Raw genomic sequence first — 20,687 nt, 5'->3', positions numbered from 1 at the left:
AATGACGTGGCGAGCTGGATCAGCCGAACTCTCCTCTATACTTCAATAGATCAGTTTCGCTCTTGGCGCTTTCGAAATAACATTGTTTGTCAAAAATGGAGATAAATACATGCAACATTCAAGTGCTTCTGCAGGCAGCTGAATACTTGGAGCGAAGGGAAAGAGGTATTAGACGCGTTATTTCTTTCAAATTGTTTGTATTGAAACCGAAGCCGTTTCGGACAGTCTGCTGTTTGTTTGTGTTTTGCACACATTCATTAATGTTTGTACTGTTTATTTCCTCTTGTGGGCACTGAGTGTGTTTTCTTTTATGCAGAGGTTTGTTTGTGTATCTGTAGAGTGGTAAACTTCGCTTTTGTTGTTGATATTATTGTGTTTGGCTCGGTGACCTACATTTCAGTTCTGTGTTGTACACAAAGGCGCGAAATCGTCATAGATTTAAAAATGTAGCAGCGTTGCCCGTTATTTTGCTAGAGTTACAGCGGTTCAACAAAGACGTCACGTAATTACTGGATACATAGTAACAGTGGAAGCATCGATTTCAAAATTTGCCAAATCGTTCGATGGCGCCAAAACCAGAAAACGGTCTCGCGTACAGCTGATTTGATGAGATGCTGACATAGCAGATATTTCCTGTATCTGGTATAGTAGAACCTTAATATTTGGCTGTCTTCTCAGATTTATAATCAGGCAATATGTCTGATGTTTCTGTAGATGTCCAAAATAACTTATTTTTAGCTTGTATAAAAGGATTGTGTATATAAAAGGAAGTAGGCCGGGCTATTAATCACTCATGTTATGTATTATTCATTTCAGAGGCCGAGCACGGTTATGCCTCAGTGCTTCCATTCTACAGTAAAGGAGTTACAGATAAGAGAAAAAAGCAGAAATCAAAGAGTCATTCGCCTGGGAACAGCAGGTGAGTGTAAGGTGTTAATTTTGCTATTGTACAGCTCTGTGCATCTTCTAAAACACTGATTAGCGAGATTCTTGTTATTCAGAAAATATTAAAACTAATATATATATAAAAAAAAACGATCCTCCGCTTTTGATTTTTTTTTTATGCAAATGAATGAAAGGCATCTGCTTCCATTTAGACAACTTGAAGTGTTAGTTTTTCAGATAAAGTCAGTTCGTTCTTGATTCAGTTGTCTGTAACATTCATCAGTTATGGATTGAGTGCATTTTCTCCTATGAAGCAGCTCTGGAGAAAACAGTGATGTCATCATCCAGCTCAGTCCAGGGGCCAGTTACATAGACTGTGTCTTAAGAGCTAGTTTGAGCAACTAGCAGTTGCCAAGGGGTAATCAGTCTTACTTTTCCAACACAAATAAGACCAATCTACCTTTTCATGACTGAATTAAAAAAGTTATGACCAGTCTTGAAGGAAAAAAAATAGATGACTAACTTTTTAAGACTAGTCTGAACAGTTTATGCAACTGGCTCCAGTTCTCATCAGTAGTGTCTGTGCAGTCAAGTCAATAATATTGCTAAATATTAAGTGCTGAATTGATTATATTAAGTACTTTTTACTGTAGGACAGTCTAACTAGATGGCAATGTCTACAAAATGCTTATCCACACAGATCTTATACAAATAAAAAACGAGTGAGAATTTAATATGAACAAATGGTATGGCTAAATAAAGCTATTTGTTCTTCGTTTCAGGTCTGTTCACAATGAGTTGGAGAAACACAGGTAACTAAGTTTTATTTTGCATTCAGCAATATTGCAGTTGTTCTATATATAAGTACAGTTTTTCAGAAATTCAGTCCCATCAGTGTGGGAGTATGATATTGCTTTCTGCAATAAACAGTTGCTGTTGAGAAACTTTAATTTTTAGACAGATTTTGCCAAATTAAAAAAAGCATCAAGCTTTAAAACCCTATGCTCACATACTGTACTCGGGTCTGAAATGCATGCACATTGACAACATAGGGAAAAGTCTGAGTGCTATTGGAACTCTGTTTAGCCAATCAAATTCGAGTACTAGAACTAATGGTTGTATAATTCATTATATTACAAATTTAAGCTGGAGTGAAATGAAGTGTGTCTCTGTGGTTTTGCATGTAGTTAAATGTTATGTTGCTGCTTGTGTTTGTGATTGTAGGAGAGCTCAGTTAAAACATTGTTTGGAGCAGCTGAAGGAGCAGGTTCCTCTGTCCTCGGAATCGGCTAGAAACACAACCCTCAGTCTGCTCAGACAAGCACAGCTGCACATCAAGGTGAGCCAGATTGACCATATTACCAAAATATTAAGAGTGATGATAAAACAGAAGTAAAAAATAAATAAATAAATAAATGGAGATCAGATTATTTGTTGTGTATTAGTCTATAGAATAAAGACAACTATTTCAACTGAGTAATTATGGAAAGGACTGGAAATTATGTAAAAAAAAAAAAATGGCATGCTATCAGAATTTTGTTGCGGTCTAGAATAGGTTGTGAAACACCTGCTGACAAGGCTATGTTTAGTGTTTTAGAGTTAGTATCTGGCAGCAAATGGCATGCACATCTCAGCAACACTCTTAGTGTTTGTTACCCAACAAATGTTTAAACACATTTATTGTGTAATATGTGTATTTTGCTTTTTGCAATTCTATGCTTTTAGGCAAAAAAGGAGACCGCAAATTAATTTCCACAGAGTTTTAAGTAAGTAAATGATGATTATTAGTGAAATAAATGGTAAATATAGTTAATATAATTTAGGGACTTTTTGTGGCCATTCTGGTGGAACATCCCTGAGCAATAAGCCATTGAACGGCTGCTTTATAAAACAAAAAATAGTTCAATTAAACCGTTTTATTCAAGGCCCTTTTCCATTGTTAATGAAAAGTAAAGTTACATCTTTTGATGTTTGATTTCCACTCTGTTACTCCGTGAGTTTGGCAAAAGAAGCATTATTGCCAGATCTGAAAATTTGTGCAGTACCTCCTATGGATTTAAAGCCAATTGTTAATAACAAATGGCAAACAGAATGGGATCTATATACAGTGATACATTTTCTATTCATTTTCTGAACAGTGGGACCAGATTGTTTATACCTGCTGTAGTTTTTAATACTAGGGGAAGATCCTCCAACATGTTCTCTCTGCCGAATCCCTTTATCTTTGAAGCATGTTTTATTAGATTGTACTGGTTTTAAATCATTGATATAGCTCTTTTTTTTTTTTTTTTTTTTTATATTCAGTTAATTCTTTTGGAAAGATTTTTAAGAGTTAAGCCAAATACAGTTTGAGTTTTTAGCAAAAATGAATTCTAAAAAAATGATATAATTCAGCCATAATATTTCTCGCCACAGAAGCTGGAATGGTGTTAAACACAAACAAACTAACTCAGTGCGTTTGCTTCTGTTTCTTAATGACAAGCTTAAACCATATCAAGTATTTATGTAACACATCTCATTTGTGTATGAATGGCTGTTAGATTGAATAAAGTTTATTAAAATCAAAGCAAGTTATTCTATGAATACTGTTGATTTTCCTCATATGCAGTGTTATAATGCCATTTGGTGGATTGCTGTTACAAGTCTGATGTCCAGCTTTTAAAAGCATACATTGCAACAGGACATTTACTGTAAATGGTTTACAAATGTTTTTGTCTGCCAGCAAAGAAAGGAGCTAACCTAATTAATCAATCAGAGAGATGTGAAGCAAGTCGTTCTGATCCTGGTGATGCAGAGAGATTTGATGCACAGCAGAAGGTTTAAAGGTGGATCTTCATGTGCGCTTGCAGAAGCTGCAGGAACAGGACGAGCGTGCAGAGCTGCTGAAGGATCGTCTGCGCTGGGAGCAGAGAGAACTGCGCACACGGCTGGAGAAACTGCAGGGCGGTTCAGAGAGGATGCGTAACGACAGCCTTGGCTCAGCTGTGTCCTCGGAGAGATCCGACTCTGAGAGAGGTGATCATCAGACGGCCGAGATGTTCATATTCCTAAATAACGTTCGAGTTACTGTGAGATTAATATGAGCTTCAAATATTTCTATTCTATTATTATTATTATTATTATGATCAGTATCTAACTTGGTTAAAACAATTTATTTAAAAAAAACACTTTTTAAATGAAAGCTTTACTGAAAGCTTTTCTTTTTTTGTTTTTTAAGATTATTCTGACTATTATATGCCAGGCTTTTTTGTTCACAAGCCTTATGTAATGGGTGGTAGAGTAATCTCATGAGTTGTTGATCATATTTGCTTGAAAATTGCAGAGGATGTTGAGATCGATGTGGAGAGCATGGTGTGGACTCTGGAGTCAGATGGTCTGGGCTCATCACATGCTGGGGTGGACCACAGCTACTCTACCTCTAATCACACCTGGTTATGACCGTCCCAGATCTACAAACATCACAGAACGGTATGAAGTGGATGGGGGACTCTGAAAACGTTTGATGGGCTTTACCATCGTCATCACAGAACAGCCCTATGTTGCTGCCACTCCGAAACCATCAGCTGCAAACAACTAAGCATGACTGGAATTTATTTTGTGTAGTGTATTCTTTACACTAACGGCATTATGGTGCTCTAGTATGCTATACACTCGTGAGATTCAAGTGTAACAATTTTGGTTTTGCTTTATTTCCACAGAATGAATGTTTTTTTTTCTGGATTAGTTATGGTCACATTGTACCCGTTAGCTGTCTTCTATCCAGCTAATGAGCTTAACTTTAGGGTCAGCCTGCAGTACACATGGCTTGCACTTAAATGTTTAATATCCAGCTTATTTAATTCTGTTTTAAAAGTTGAGTTTTGATACATTGCACAAAGCATACGCATGAGCACTTGTGATGTCTCTTTAGGTGTGTTATTTCTTTCAAGTTTGCTAATATGTGAAATTGCAGATTATGTCAATGCATTTTTTTTTTTTTTTTCACTTTTAATATTGCAATTTTTTTCTAATTGGAAAAACTGGGGAGGCTAATTCAAAGGTTGTGGTGCTGCAATTCATAGGGAAAGAATGGTTTCCTTTACAGCCATGCATTTGTTATTTGCTATTGGGTAAAGGTACAGTTGGGTTTGAAATGATTGTTATTGAACTAATATTGCCGTCATTGTGACGTTTTATTTTTATGTATTTTTTACTTTGTTTTGGTCCTGTGCTTTGGTTCACTTCAGAGAATCAAAGTTGGTGCTATTAAAACACCTAACCACAAGCTATTACGTTGAGCCCCAAACAAGAAGCCTGAAAAACAGAACATAGTTAAGTGTTTTTCTTTTAAAAACAAATTGATTTGTACAGTGGATTTTCAGCAGTTTAATCCCTTTCCCCCTAAGATGTGTTAGTCTGCTCATGTGAAAATGTTTTACTTTTTTTTTTTTTTTATTCATCCCTTTAAACTGCAATTCAGTATGTTGGTAGTATTGACAAAATACATGGGCTGTATTTGCAAACTGTTCAGTATCTGCTCATATCAGTCATTTATGCAAACTATTATGAACATGCCTTTGTTTTTAATGTTTGTACAGTAATTGTGTGAATGTGCACAGCAAAATCTACATTGTATATACAGTTCTGAACACCAAATGCCTTATGAACTTATTCGTATGTCATTGGACCAGGAACACCTTTGTATTTATGTCTCCTTGTATTGAAATGTAGCATTTTATTATTTTTTACCAACATAAGCCTTTTGTACAAATAAATATTTTATGTATTTAATTTGACTTGTCACTATGATTTTTTTTATACATTTATTTGCAACTGGGGAGCTTGATTGTAATATATTAGTCTATATATCTTGACTTAACAGCCTAGTATTCAGTCATATCAGTCATAACTAGTGAGAACATGTTGGCCTATTTAAATGCCATGCTTGGTTTCATTTCTCTACAAAATATAAGTGGCATGAAATTTACTTGATCTGCTTAAAATTGTGTTATCTCCTGTTCAATAGTGATCACAGTGCAAATGAAATGAAAAAAAAGCAAAAACAAGAGAACAATGTCAGATATAAAATATTTATTGGTAATTCCTGCTGATCACGGACAATTAAGAGCTACAAAACATTACATAAGCGATCTTACCGTTTCATTAAACGAATGCATTTCTTCTTTCAGACACACAACAATGGACATTTTTTGACAACTTTTACACTTAATTGGACATTGCCGTCCATCCGCTGCAAACCTTTCTGGCATATGCTCTCACGTGCCAAAGATCAGACTCCTCTGCAGAACTCTAGATATCACGCTGGCAATGACTGCTGGAACCGTGGACCCATCAATGCAGATAGAACTTCAATTTGAAGCAACACATTGCTAAACAAAGCAGATTACAGACCTCCGTAAGTGTGAATATGACGATTCAGAGAGGCCATGTTCGAAATACATCAACAAATCGCAAAAATGCAAACATCTCATGTAAAATCAGTGGCAGGTGGAGGATGGTGCTGTATTAAATCAAGTTTACTGGAGAATTTCAGGCGAAGAGCACATTGGCTTCACTAATTGCATTCTGAGAATCCAGACAGGCATGATTTGATCTTCTCAGCTCCTGGTTTAATGCATCTCGCATCCATGGAATGACACGGCCCTTTTCAGAAGTGCTGGAGAGTCCGGACACCGCGTCACCTCCAGGCGTGTGCGCTCATCATACATACTGCTTCTTTTGGGCTTGAGAGGCTAAATCTTTCGCCTTCTCCTTGGCGGCGAGTGCAGTCTCACGTGCCTTCACAGTTGCGGTTTCTGCCAGAGTACGTGTGGGCATTTCACCTGTGCAGTAATGAGATCCAGCTTAGCCGACAAAATGAATTAAACCATTAAACTGCTACTGCATGCTTGAACTCTAGCTGGCATCTTACCTTGCATCTTGGCCAGGACATACTCAAAGCCTTTCATGGTCTTTGTAATGCTGCTCTTAAACCGGGCAAGACCAAATTCCTGAAAATGTAATAGAAAGATGTAAAGTGCTTTGAAAAACACTCCTTGCTGCCAAGTGTTGTGGAAGTTCCAGTGAGGTAATTTAACGGCAGACTAAACAGCAGTTAGCTATAAACACCCTGCACGATCTTCTGCATTGACGCAACGATCCAGGCTGCAGAATGTTATTCAAATGTTTTTAAACAGATCACACACACTACTGTAATAAAGCATTCTTTGAGCTCAACATAACCATGTGTTGTTTAGACGTCCTGTCACCCGCTGACCTGAATCGCTCTAGAGAGGCCGTACAGGTTGGAAGATATCCAGGCCTCTCTCTTGATCTCGGTCCAGCTGTTGTTGTCAGGGTTCACTCTGTACACACAACGCTCTTCAATACTCTACACACAGAAAACACATAGTTAACCTCTTATAGTTCATGTCTAGTCAGGCCAGTTGATAATTAATCACACCCAGTCCAGGAAATCATACAAAATAACTATATTATAGAAGTAAAAATAATCACAACTGTTTTTGAAACAAAAAGCATGTTGAATTGCACTAAAAACGCAATGCATTAAAATGCAAGCACTGTTAATTTGACACATTATTATTAATTTTTAATTAGTGCAATTCAGCGTCATGCTATTTTGCTTCCATGCCATATTCACGTATTTAAGTGCCAGCAGGTGAAATATTATTCATCTCTCATCTGCAATTTTCTGCATGCTGTGCTTTAGTTAAGAAAAGGAGAAATATGTTTAAAAATTAATCCCCTTTAAAGCCCCACTTTACTTAGTAAACTTAGTGCTTACTGTCAGAATACACAACATATTAATGGTCCTAAAAATAGGTTTAATTTGTTTTCTTGACAAATATAAATCCTTATTTTCTATAGATTTTGGGGTGCAATATCGCTCGGACATGTTCTTGTCAGCTCTGTGAGACAGGAGGAGGGATGGCGGCCCACCATCACACGAGCGTGGCTGATGTTCCAGGTGAGAGTGGTCATGGTCCTGCCCTGAGGATCCACTACAGAGTCCTCAATGATGTAAGCCTTCTGTGCCATGTGAGCAGGCAGAAACTTCTCCGCCCAGCGAGGAGCTCTGCTTGTTTTGGTCAGGAGACGTCTGGACATCAGACAGTTCTCCGGAGTGACTTCCCGAAATATGATGTCTTCAGTTAAAACATGATTACTGAGGAATATAAATACAGAAATTATATAAAACCAAATAGACAGTGGTTATAAAACTAAATGTATATAAAAAAAATTAATAGGAAATCTTGTCAAAGAATTAAAAAATAAATACATATGCTGTGGGAGCTGTAGAAAGGTATCTTAAAAGAAGACAAATATACATATTTGTAGTACCTGTAGGGGTTGGGGTATCTCTGCCAGAATGCCAAAAACACTTGGTCCCATGAGCTCTTCAGAAAGCCTGCACAGCTGAAATACTTCACCATTGTTCCCTCTCAACCTGACTGTGCTAAAAACTGTAGCAAAGCACAAAAACAGCACCTAGTTGATAACTAAAGAATACAAGTCAAACTAAATAATATCTTGAAGACAGGCATGAGGAAAGCCTTAATTATGATATAAGGAGTAAGACTTGAATTAAATGAGTACATGCAACTTTAGCTATGGATTGACAGATAAGAGGCATGAGCTGCATACCTACACGAGTCAGCTGACCTGTAATATGCTAGTCGTGTCCCAAATTTTTGTATACTATGATAGCCAAAAAAAAAAAAAAAAAAAAAAAAAAAATTCCTGTCTTCGCAGGCAGCCCATTTGGTTTTCAGACTATAATGTTTAAAAAAAAAAGCTGTTCAGAAACCAGATCCAGATAAGATTTTCACTTTATTGAGACCATAACGTTCAAATCAGCCATCAAGACAACAAGCTTACTATGTGCTGAAACGGTGATGGTAGGCATCTGACTGGATTTTGACGCTATGATGCCCAAAAACGCTGTTTAGGCACACAAACCACTGTTTTGACAAGATCGTGATTAAAAATCCTAGACAGCCATAGAATTAGAAGTTGTAAGTTACGGCTATATATAAAAAATGATTAGATAATTTAATTATTAATATTTTAGAAGCAGTAGTGGTCACAAGTATTACAAATGTAACACTGTATTATAAGCTACGCCTTTCACCTTTACTTCAGCTGAACCTGAACCGTTGGATGAATGTCATGCACATCTGCTGCTCTTGTTGCTAACGTTAGCTCGCGGCTAACGCGTGTCTACTCTCTTTCTGAATGAATGAATGAACGAAAACAATCATAAACATGAATGCGAATGAGGACTTACCAGCGTAACAGACTATGGGCGCCTTGCGGAGTGATTTTTCTCTACTCCTACATTTCGCGACCATCCGTGTGTCTCGTCTACGTGACTGAAAAGAGGAAGGTCATGGTCACTTACGCCACTTCCGGAAGACCATGCGCGTAACTGCACTGTACAGCTGATTTACATGTAGCGTTCCCTAACCATAATATTATTAATATTGTTATTTTTAAATTTAACGTGAATTCTAATCTAAATACATACGTTTTGAAGAGTTTGCATATAAAAAAATCAGATCTGCATAAGGAGGTGATCAGACAACTTGCGTTCTCTGGGGCCAAGTCCCGGTTTTGGTGTCCTGCCAGCAATCTGTCCATGAAAATGTGCCATTTTTTGTAGTTCAAAACAGTCCGCAAATGCACTGCAAAAACGACCATAGTAGCCTGCTGTTGCTTGCCAGAGCACTCGAGTAGTAATTGTTTTTTACCAACAGAGGGAGCTGCGCCGCAGCAGTGAAGACAGTAACCTGGACTAGAGCAGACCGCAGAGCACTTATCAAGAGACACTTCTAGTAGCTTTGTTCTACACACACATCACTATGTCTATACCAGGTGAGTGAAAGTACAATAACAATCAAATAAACAATCACACTTATATGTTTGCTATTTACAACGCTTATTAAACTAGGTTGAAATACAATTGACCAAAAATCACTCTATAATTATCAATAACAAAACAAGGAACCCACAACAATTAAACAAAAACGTTTTAGAATGTATTCTCCCTTTTTCAGTTAATAGAAAATTACAAGTAAGATTTTAATTATGTTTTGATATGTGTATCAACTAACTGTAATCTCTATAATGTGTATGTTTTTTCTTCTTCACAAAAACAAATCATATATATTGTGCAGCTGAACCACTTATTTGATAAGAACTAAAGCTGTTATTTTTCTGTCAGGCATGGAATAAATCTAATCAGTTTCTGCCCTCTGTTGGACAGAAGGTATTTTTTCAAGACTGAAGATGAAGAAATCATCTAAAGAAACTGAAACATAGGTCAAATTGCAAAATATTTTTACAAGCCAAGCAAACAAGTTTTTCTCTCTTTTATGTATTATTTACATAAATGCAATTTTCAAGCAAAATTTCTAATCTAGGAATTTAGGATTTATTGTTTTATGCATAAAATATTTCTTGTCTTACAGCATCCTTTTAGGAAAAGTAAATATAGAGAGCTCAAAACAGACTGAAGAGACATCTTTTAATGAAATGAATGTTTGTTTCAGTAAAAATAGAGAAAAGGTGTTTATATGAGTATTTTCAGACAAAACTTCTTCATTTTAGGTTTTGCAATTTTATATATTTACGACATTATCAGAAACTACTTTGTAGATTGTACCCCCAAAAATGTGCTCTTTATTTTCAGATTGCCTGTTCATTTCCTATGGCAGTCATTTCTGACCATGAAGATGGTAAGTGTGACTATTATTCTTTAAAGATCATTTTGCCTACTCATGCCCAATATTTTTAACTGTGTGTGAAATTCCCTGCATTGTGGGGACCAAATGTCCCTACAAGGATAGTAAAAAGTTTTGCACAATTTGGATAAAATAAACACTTAACAAATTCAAACTTTTCGGCCTAAAATGGTTGATGACCTCCAAAATGGTTATAGGCCTATTTAAGGTGACCAGATTTATGAAATGGAAATGGGGGCATTTAGTAAACCCCTATTTTGCACACATTTGTTCATTGCTGTTTTTAGAACAAACTTGGTCATTTAGTTTCCAATTTGCTCTCCTGGAGAAATAGCTTTTTTAAATAGCCATATTTCCAAAAAACACCCCATCATGTTAAAAATAAATAAATAAGATAAACTCCAGATAAGACAAATGAATGTTATAAACACACTAAGAACCATTGTCTGGTGTCTGTTTTATTCATTTGTGTGCAGATCTTCATCTTATGGCTTATTGAATGTAGAACAAGAGGTTTGTGCCACGGTTTATTATATTCTCTGAGGTTTCTCCTTCTTATGCTCATTGCATGAAAAACACTGAGTTGTGTAGCGGAGATGAATAATGCAGCAGCTGCAATGTGGATATATTGTTTTGTTTTCATAATCACTTCAGCCAAATGTTGGTGTGAAGCAGATCATTTCAAATCTTTTTTGTTATATGTTGTGTTGCCATGGTTTTGTCTTTCACTAAAGATTTTTAGATTTGATAAGGCACCGAACAGAAAAAAAATATGCAGATATAGTTTTATTTTCCTTTCACTCAAATCCTCCACTGCATTTTAGAAAATAAGTTCAAAGACAATTTTTTATTTCATCTCACTGCCACCACAGCATAGATATTAAATATGCCAATAAAATATACAGGAACATGATTCCATAGATTACATTAATTATTTGCATACAAAGTACATTATAACCTTCACATCATATAAATACAATGAGTAGCATAAAGCAATTTATTTACTTGATGTGTCAGCCTTATGCAAATTTACACAAAAACACACGTGCAAGACATTTCCATCTTTGACAAATCACAAAATAGATTTCATCATCAGAAGTCATACAATTTACTTGATTATTTAAACTCACAACAAAACTTTTAATATAACTAAATAACAAAGACATTCATTAGTTAAATGTTGAGATGGACAATTCATTGATCGCATATCAATGCTTGGAGTGTACAAAAACATAGTAGGTTATGTTCGAAATGCGGTTATGCTAGTCTTGCCATTTATGTAATGTATAGTATTGGTGTGTCTCAATCAGCTCCCTATAGTTCAATAGTCTGAGCACTGGTCAGGGCTGTCTCACTCGCGAAATCCTTCTAGTGCACGTGAAATTTTGCATCTTGAAAATTTATCACAAACACCAGGGAGCATCATGCTCACTATGCTCCCTTACTGGAAATGATGTGACATTTCTGAAGCACAAAACATAAAATGCACAAGTAACTCATTAAATATAATGACACTCAATATAAGATTTGAACAGACAAACCTTTTTTTTTGTCTATTTCAGCGTAAACACATATCACTAGACTTGTAGTGAACATATAGTTAACATTTATAATTTATATTCAGCTGAAATGTTTTAAGGTCATATATATATAAAATACATAAAAAAATAATATCAAAATGATATGGGTCCTGCCAGTTGTTCATTAATTCCAGCGTTGACACATTTTACATACGTGTATGGTGACATTGTACGTAGTCATGTCGTTAGAAATGGAAATTGTGTATCGCTGTCCCAATGTGCAGTGAGCCAGGGTCCTTACCAGTGCTCAGATTCAAGTGCACGATATACTGATTTACGAGCTCGGGAGCTATAGAGCTGATTGAGATGCACCCTATGCATATGCATATTATGCAAATTTCCTGTATGCTTGTAAATTAACACCCAGAACTACATCTGCCAAAATGTGCAAAATACAACAGAGCACACTATGTGGATATTGTATCCCACAATGCAATATATGAACATATTTTTAACCATGATCAACATTGGGCCAATTAACTCTGGCACCAGATTTCTACAAAGCAATGGCAATTTCACATTTGCTGTGTACCCTGACGACATAAAAAACAACATATTTCACCAATATTTCACCAGTGCAAGATTCATTTTTGAAGGGCTCTTAAAGCATGAAATGGACTTTATGTAACAGCTCAAAATAGTCACTAGTGAAGGGTATGTAATTGTGTGCGCACTTTGCCAATCAGAGTTGTCATGAGACCATTTCATATGGCCCCTGAGTGATCTGAACTGAACTGAACTGGACGATGACATCACTGAATGAAAGATGAACTGTCTTAAACTGGAAAACTGTTTTCCTGTTATAATACTGTAAAGTAGCTTTGACACACTCTGTATCGTCTAATGCACTATATAAACAAAGGTGACTTGACTTGAGTCACATGATATTTATGGCTCAGGTAATTGACTCAAAAAGTTCTGTGGCCCCATGAGCAACGATGGCAGATTTTAAATCATGTACTTCCAGTAGGTCTTGCACCAGCCATGCAAATGCCATAAAGATATATGGGAAAGCTAATGAATAGCTTTCTCCAGATCCTAGGAGTGATCAGTCACGTGCCGTTTACAGCTTAGATGATTGGCTCTAAAATGTTTCCAGAGCTGAAAAGCCTATCAGCAGCTTCCTGGCTGTCTCCTGACATTATCAATAAGAGTTTTGCACAAGGCTGATGATAAATGGACACCACCAGGTCCACAGGGCTAAAGGCACACCATAAGGAAAATCTGCTTTTCGCTACTCCCATAATGTATGATAATTCATCATTTATGGAGCAATACATTTTATGGGAAAATAAATCATGAAAGAGGTTTGTTTTGTTTAAAACAAAACAATATTTAAATTTGTTAAATAATTTTTAATAAATAATAAAAAATAATAAAGTTTTTTTTTTCTCCACACTTGGGGTAAAAGTCTCTCCAGCATGGGGCAAAAGCAACCAGTAATGAAACAAATACTTTAACTGAAGTAATATATTTTGCATTTCAAATGTTACAATTTGTTTAAAACAATCACTTCAGCTAAGCTTGCACTATTTTCTGTTTGTTTTGACAATTAAAATGTATTTTTGTTTAACAAATATAATGCTAGTTTAATATGTTCAGTTTAAAATATTTTAAAATGGGAAAGACGAGATCCTCATAATAATTTAATATGGTTTTCAGCGGTAACAGTGAATATTATATTTTATTATGTCATGGTTTAATTATAAATATGGCGATTACCCAACCACTTCATGTCATCAAAGGGAAAAGTCAGTCATCTATTTATCATCTTACCCCAATTATTATCTTATTATTTTACCCAAGTACGCCTTTAGCTCCATTGTACCCTACTGTATATACTGTGCATTAGACAGGCTCCTCTAGACAGAGGAAGACCATGTCTTCATATTTAGACAGCAGTTGTGGGCTGACCATCATTGTATCCATTCACAATCATCCCCCTCAAAGATCGAGTCCTGAAGGACCCATCAGGGTAGATGGTGTCTGGCTTGTGTTCACAGCGGAAGAACATGAGAAAGCCATTCCTGTAATTTTGGTTCATCCAGCCGTAGAGCAATGGGTTGACAAAAGTCGAGCACATCGCCACGATGTGAAACAAGGTGTAAATGAGTTTGTATTCTTTGAACTTGAGAATCAAGTCAAGATCGCTAGCCAGCTGAAACATGTGGAAGGGAAGCCAGCAAACAGCGAAGACCACGACCACCAGCGCCAGCATCTTCGTGGTCTTCTTCCGGCGGCCGATGCCATCGCTGCGGTTGGAAGGGCTGATGTGGTTCTTCAGTTTGATCCAGATGCACACGTAAGCATAGCTGATGATCGCCAGAGGGACCACATACTGCAGGAGAAGCATTGATAAACTGTAGATGACGGCGTCCCGATTGGTGCCGTTGGGCCATTTCTCGGAGCAAACCGCGATCCGCAAGTCAATGTATGGGATTTCCTCATAGCGATACTCTCGGAAAATAGCCAGCGGGCCGGCCAGTATGGCGGCGAACGCCCAGGTCAGGCCGATGATGATGAAGCTGGTGCACTTATTGAGGCGCTGGCCAAGGTGGAAGACGATACACCTGTAGCGCTCTAGAGCAATGACCGTTAGGGTGAGAATGGACACGTGGACGCTGAGAGCTTGGCCATAGGGCACCATATGACACATAACTGCTCCAAATTTCCATTCGTCCATCAACGTGTAAATCAGCGTGAAAGGCAAACATACTGTGTCCATCATCAGGTCAGCCAAGGCCAGGTTTGCAATGAAGTAGTTGGTGACCGTGCGCATGTTTCTGTACAGAATGATCATGTAAATCACCAGGATGTTACCCACAAGTCCTAGCAGGATTATGAGTGAATATGCAAAGATGAGAGATATTTGGACACTCAGGTGCTTGGTGATGTCATCCACAAACGCTGGTTTGTAAGTGTTCATGCTGTCGTTTCCCAGGCTGGTCTCTTGACTTCCATCATTGACCGTGTCCTCTGTTCCATTGGCTAGATCTGACTGGCCCATTTTAACCAAGGACATACAACATCAACCTGTCAAACAGACAAGAACATTTTTGCTTCTTACAGTACAAACAGTCGCTGCTGACATGTCAATTTTAAGTCATACATCCGATCATTTGAATGTACATCTTCTATGAAGAATTTTTTTTTTGATTTGTGAATTTAAATTGTAATAAAATCACAATACCACAAGAAACTGCACACAATTTGGGCGAGGCCATGTGAAAATAGCAGTAATATCCATGCCCTAAGTGGAAATAGTGCTAGAAGCTAACTTACTGCAAATAGTGGAAGATAACAACATATTTTTTAGTATATACTTAATAACACATCCAATGTTAAGGCATGTTAGGCATGCTATTTCCACTTTTCTAATATTTTCTATATATGATAGAAAAAGCAAGAAGAATGGGATTGGAATTTCAAACTGTGGAGTCAAAAGCCAAATCAAGTTTCCACAGCACTGTTTCTGTTGCCAAATGGTTTCTATTCTTTTGTAATTTTGTCTGGGTCAACCATGGAGTTAGTCTTAATAGCCTTTTCATTATACCCATTTCCAAGCAAACTGTGTGAAGGTGATGTTTAGTCAGTATATGAATAGTATGCTTTTTGTACCATTATATTTTATGCCATTGTATATTGGTACATATATGCCAGTTGTTATTCATTTCAGTAGTTCACATTTCATTGCACATGTTAAATTATAAATGTACGCCAGAGATCTCATTCTCAGCATGGAAGCTGAATGATGTCTTCTTTTCTTTTTGTATGCTCAGTTGGAGTAGAAGTGAGTGATGCATGCTCTGGATGCGACATGCACACCTGATGAAATATATAGCATACGCATCTACTGAAGGAGGTAAATCATAATCATTACAGCACTGCAAGGCATATAAATGAGCATTAGATAATGACATCATTAAGCTGAGAAATGGGATTGTATTTGAGATGCACACATTTTACACAAACACAGCCATCTTTGTTATTATTTTTTTCTTTTTATCATGTTCAATTAAAGCTATTATTGAAAAACGACTAATATAATATACATTTACTGCTTGGCAATCATCATGATTTTGCTACCAGAATGTTGAACCATATTTAATTACAAAAAGGTTAACGAGGCCCTCTCCTGCTCATAAGAGATGGATAGAGCTTCATTAAAATCCAATTTACAGGCTGCTCAAAGAAAGACAATGCAGAGCTTTATTTCTAAGAACGATTTGAGCTCATGAGCACATTTAGAAGTGCCTATATTGTCATTTAAGCTCATTATATGACACAAACTGTATGGACAGCTTTTTGCTCAAGGGAAAAGGAAAATTGGCAATAAAGACTTTGGCATCTTAGGTCATTTAGAAATTGAAAACAAAAACACTGCTCTAATGCGGTCTTCTCCCAACCAAAGATGGCACCGTTTTTGCAGGAAACTCAATGTTTCAGGGTGCATTGAATTAAAAAAAGCAAACCATTTTGTAACATTGTTTTTAGCTGATGGGTATACTTCTATTGTTCCTTACAAAAAGTATTGCCTCCATTTTTTACTGAGCTATCTACAAGCAGCTAAGAGCTTTGAAGGTGTGTACAAAAGGGTTTTGGCTATAAAAATAAATGTCTTTTTCTGCTTGGCTCAGTTAATATAACCAATTTGGTACCAGGCTTTAACACTTTAAAGTTAATTTAAAAAAGGCAAAACAAAGGCTAAAATATAGCTGAAACAGTTGTGTGGCTATTTTAACAAAAGCATGCGCTGTGAACATGTAATAAGAAAGCAATGTCAATTTTAATTTTGTGTTGACTTCAAGTGACAAAAGAGAACATTGTTAATTTACAGTAGGATGTGCTTTTATTTCTGTTCACGTCCTGCAGATTTTTTGAGTTTGTCCTCCAGAGGCACATGCAAGATGCTATTCATCAAAAGGTCATATCCCTTATGGCCTTTCCTTTCAATGTTCATTAATTTGGACAAGTCATCGACTATCTGCAGAATATGACAGTCCATTCACTTATTTCTAATAGATCAAGACTAGAAATAGGAATGTTGTATTCTCTCTCCAGATGAATCGACTCTTTCCAGAAGGCATTCTGTGTTTCATATTATACTAAGCGTTACGTTAATGAATATCAAGTTGGAAAACTGCATTTTGAGATAGAATCCACTGGAAAAACACTTCAGGCCAGAATTGCCACTTTTTTTTTTTTTTTTTTTTTTTTTTTGTTGTTTGTGTGTGTACGTGTAAAGAGGAATCAGCACAAATAAAAGGCTACTAGGTCTGTTGATTGTCTCCCTAAAACGTCCCCCATGATTCAGCTTTACTGTCATTATCATGTTCTGCTGGGGATGCTCTTCCTCCACACCAAGAGCTCTTGGAAGCCTCATTTATGACGTGCTAACTCATCATGAGGACTGGTCTAGTATATCAGATACTCATCCAGCTGATGTAATCAAATGCTTTATGATTTTTATCTCGGCAACTATAAAAACAACATTGGAGTAACTTTTCGTAATTTAAATAATAAAAAAATACACATAACAGTAACGCGTAAGACTATCCTAGGAATGATACTCTGGGGTTTTGTAAACTCAGTTCATGAGTTGGAGTTTGAATTGAATTGGCCACGTCCCACAGAATGTTGAATTGGGATGACAGGAAGAGAAATTTACTGAAATGCATTGCAAAGAAATTCACTATTGTCTGTTATTTCAAAATACATTAGACATGTATTTCTCTAAACTATAATGTCCAAAGTTAACACAGCTAAAATCAAAACAAATAATTATGTCATGCTGCATTGCAAAAATTGTATATATTTAATATAGGTATATTTTTATTACAATTATATCAATATATTTAATATTACGTTAACAGGCTATTAATATTTCATTAAATACGTAAAAAAACCATAATGTTTCATTAAATATGTAAAATGTATAACATTTAATAAATACAAATGTGAATTTATTTATATATACTGTATACTTATGGCTACATTTTGATCGCCTTGCGGTAAGTCTGGAAAATTAAATGTTTATAAATGTAGATATGGTAATTTCTTACACAAAAGATATATAGGCTAAACTAAGTATGTAGTACCTATTTAGGTGGCATTTCATGCCTGGATATTAATATCATAATATTGCTTGCAATATTTCATATGTCGATGGTAATTCACACTGAAAACTTAATGGAGAATTAAAAAATGCACTTAAAGCTGTTATATGAATTTCTTTGCAATCCATTGCATCTTAATTCTTAAAAGCAAATTCGAATTAATATTCTGATGTGCACAACATTGATACAGACACCTGCCACGTGCGTTATTTAATTAAAAACACACATTTCTTCATCCTATCGAATATTACAGAACGAACAATCCACTCACCTTTTATGTCAGATATCACCCCTATAATAACCGGGATGATTGCGCAGCACGCGCGGTAAAGTTCGCGCATCCCCGCTGCACGCGACAGCTTCACGCTATTGTCCCCTTCAAGATCAGCTTCATCCTCGGAAAGAACGCAGAGGCATAGCGTACTAAATGTATATCCATGTTGGGGGGGAAAGAAATGCACATTTCTTTTTCAAAGCAAACCACCAGCTGTAGGCAAGTGAACTTTAGGTGCATGAATGCATGCAGGCTGTGGGAGGAACTGCTCTAGTGGAGGGATCTGTCTATGCAATGTGACGCTCTTGTATACACTGATCAAATCAAATGAGATGTGATTGTGATGTGTCAGGATATATGCATTAAGACCAGTGGTACACTGTATGACAGTTGAATTGGGATGACATGCATAGCTCTATTTCAGTAATGAATGTCACTCAAAGAGCTTCTAATTAGATACAAAGTGTTATATCATTCTGACTCGTAAATAACTGAAACTGTCAAAGTGACAGCATAGATTGCAGTAAGTGATGGCTGTGATTTCTAGAGTTTGGAGTATCACTAAAGCATACAGTCTTTGTTTCTGAGGAGGAAATCGTGTGTAAATACACTGTTTCATTTATTGGCCGTATTTTACTGCGGTCAAGCCAGCCGCGGTTTGAAAGTACACGGTCAAGCCAGCCGCACTTTTTTTTTGTGTTGTGCGTCTAATCGTGCACTTACTGTTGTGGTGTTGTGTGGGGTCAAAATGGATGTAAAGAAGCTGTCATAACGGCGTTTCCTTTATACTTTTGCTGATATTTTCAATAGTTCACGGGTGACCCAAAAAAAAAAAAATCTGCATAAAACGTAATTTAACCCTAAAAAGAACTTAAAGGGACATCAGAATATTTATTTATTGCTATTTTATGTCATGATATAAATAATACAATTTAATTTTTTTTTTAAATTAATGTTTGTGAATACATTGTTTTTTGTACATTAACATTTGTATTGTACATTTATTAATATACATCATTTATCAATTTATATATATATATATATATATATATATATATATATATATATATATATATGTATATATATATATATATTAACATTGATAAATTATGTATTGTGTGTGTATAGCTTTCAAGTAATAGTGACCTTGACTATTAATGTATTCATTTTCCAGTTAAATGTATTATACAATATTTGTACAATTTGAAGGCAAATCACTCCAAAACTCAATGTGCATTCTCACTCTTTTCTCATAAAAAGCACTTACTCGTAAAAAAGGTTTCCTTAAAAGGTTTGTTCATTTTTCCAATTGATAACTTTTAACAGTGACCCTGAATATTACTGAATTAATTTTCAAGTCATTTTACTGTATAGTTTTGGATAAAATTAATGGCAAAATCACTCCAAAAAAGTGCATTCTAGCAGTTGCAAAATTACCCATTTTCAAACACTCATAAAAATCTTTGCTTTATAGGTTTGCTCGTTCTTTCAGTTGATTCCTGTTCATAGTGATCCTGATTATTACTGTATTAAATTTCAAATATTTTTACTGTATAGTTTTGGAGAAACTTAATGGCAAATTCACTCAAAAAAACAGTGCATTCTAGCAGTTGGACCATTTCCCATTTTCAAACAATCATAAAATTGTTTGCTTTATAGGTTTGCTCGTTCTTTCAGTTGATTCCTATTCACAGTGATCCTGCTTATTACTGTATTAAGTTTCAAATATTTTTGCTGTATAGTTTTGGAGAAAACTAAAGCCAAATTCAACCACAAGCATCTAAGTGCATAAGCACTTTTACACCATGTCCCATATTTAAACATTCATAAAGTTCTTTGCTTTATAGGTTTCCTAGTTCTTTCAGTTGATTCCTGTTCACAGTCACTCTGACCATTACTGTGTTAATTTTCAAATATTTCTACTGTATAGTTTTGGAGAAAATGAATGGCAAATTCACTCCAAAAAACAGTGCATTCTAGCAGTTGGACCATTTCCCATTTTCAAACACTCATAAAAGTCTTTCCTCTATAGGTTTGCTCGTTCTTTCATTTGATTCCTATTTACAGTGATCCTGATTATTAATGTATT

General features: G+C 36.0%; 3 protein-coding genes across 4 annotated transcripts in view; 1 reads left to right on the top strand and 2 right to left on the bottom strand.

The window, feature by feature from the left end:
• LOC109074642 (max dimerization protein 3) overlaps window positions 1-5,641 on the top strand; it is a 5,706-nt gene extending 65 nt beyond the window's left edge. The window contains exons 1-6 of one of the 2 annotated variants that reach the window (XR_006156394.1): window positions 1-165; window positions 817-919; window positions 1,668-1,697; window positions 2,110-2,224; window positions 3,641-3,900; window positions 4,208-4,349. The exon at window positions 1-165 is cut by the window's left edge and continues 65 nt beyond it. Coding sequence is in view for 1 of the 2 variants with exons in the window: in XM_042737780.1 (XP_042593714.1) it covers window positions 96-165; window positions 817-919; window positions 1,668-1,697; window positions 2,110-2,224; window positions 3,735-3,900; window positions 4,208-4,323 (600 nt within the window). In the remaining variant the exon portion in view is untranslated. Of the gene's footprint in view, window positions 166-816; window positions 920-1,667; window positions 1,698-2,109; window positions 2,225-3,640; window positions 3,901-4,207 lie in introns of both variants that reach the window. The other variant, XM_042737780.1, reaches the window with a different exon arrangement.
• Window positions 5,642-5,940: 299 nt separating this feature from the next.
• Window positions 5,941-9,313, bottom strand: LOC109074643 (PRELI domain-containing protein 1, mitochondrial-like). The gene is made up of 6 exons (XM_019090652.2): window positions 9,173-9,313; window positions 8,227-8,348; window positions 7,825-8,050; window positions 7,142-7,255; window positions 6,797-6,875; window positions 5,941-6,707 (listed from the first exon to the last, which is right to left on the bottom strand). Exons 2-6 carry the CDS (start codon window positions 8,316-8,318, stop codon window positions 6,586-6,588), a joined length of 633 nt encoding a protein of 210 aa, XP_018946197.1. The 5' UTR covers window positions 8,319-8,348; window positions 9,173-9,313; the 3' UTR covers window positions 5,941-6,585.
• A 2,101-nt stretch (window positions 9,314-11,414) lies between these two features.
• npy7r (neuropeptide Y receptor Y7) lies at window positions 11,415-18,927 on the bottom strand. Its single transcript, XM_042737778.1, has 2 exons — window positions 18,596-18,927; window positions 11,415-15,241 (listed from the first exon to the last, which is right to left on the bottom strand). Exon 2 carries the CDS (start codon window positions 15,228-15,230, stop codon window positions 14,100-14,102), a length of 1,131 nt encoding a protein of 376 aa, XP_042593712.1. The 5' UTR covers window positions 15,231-15,241; window positions 18,596-18,927; the 3' UTR covers window positions 11,415-14,099.
• Between the last annotated feature and the right edge of the window lie 1,760 nt (window positions 18,928-20,687).

This window comes from Cyprinus carpio, chromosome B14 (genome assembly GCF_018340385.1).
Source record: "Cyprinus carpio isolate SPL01 chromosome B14, ASM1834038v1, whole genome shotgun sequence".
In the NCBI taxonomy this organism is placed as follows: domain Eukaryota; kingdom Metazoa; phylum Chordata; class Actinopteri; order Cypriniformes; family Cyprinidae; genus Cyprinus; species Cyprinus carpio.
The sequence above is the reverse complement of the archived record's forward strand: the minus strand, read 5'-3'. Positions and strand labels throughout refer to the sequence as shown.

What these genes read in the sequence shown, in the direction of transcription:
- LOC109074643 (XM_019090652.2), bottom strand. Translation starts at nt 8,318, where the DNA reads ATGGTGAAGTATTTCAGCTGTGCAGGCTTTCTGAAGAGCTCATGGGAC. An exon ending in AGATACCCCAACCCCTACAG is followed by an intron (nt 8,051 to 8,226) that starts GTACTACAAATA and finishes TATATTCCTCAG; the next exon opens with TAATCATGTTTTAACTGAAG. An exon ending in TGTCCTGGCCAAGATGCAAG is followed by an intron (nt 6,708 to 6,796) that starts GTAAGATGCCAG and finishes ATTACTGCACAG; the next exon opens with GTGAAATGCCCACACGTACT.
- npy7r (XM_042737778.1), bottom strand. Translation starts at nt 15,230, where the DNA reads ATGTCCTTGGTTAAAATGGGCCAGTCAGATCTAGCCAATGGAACAGAG.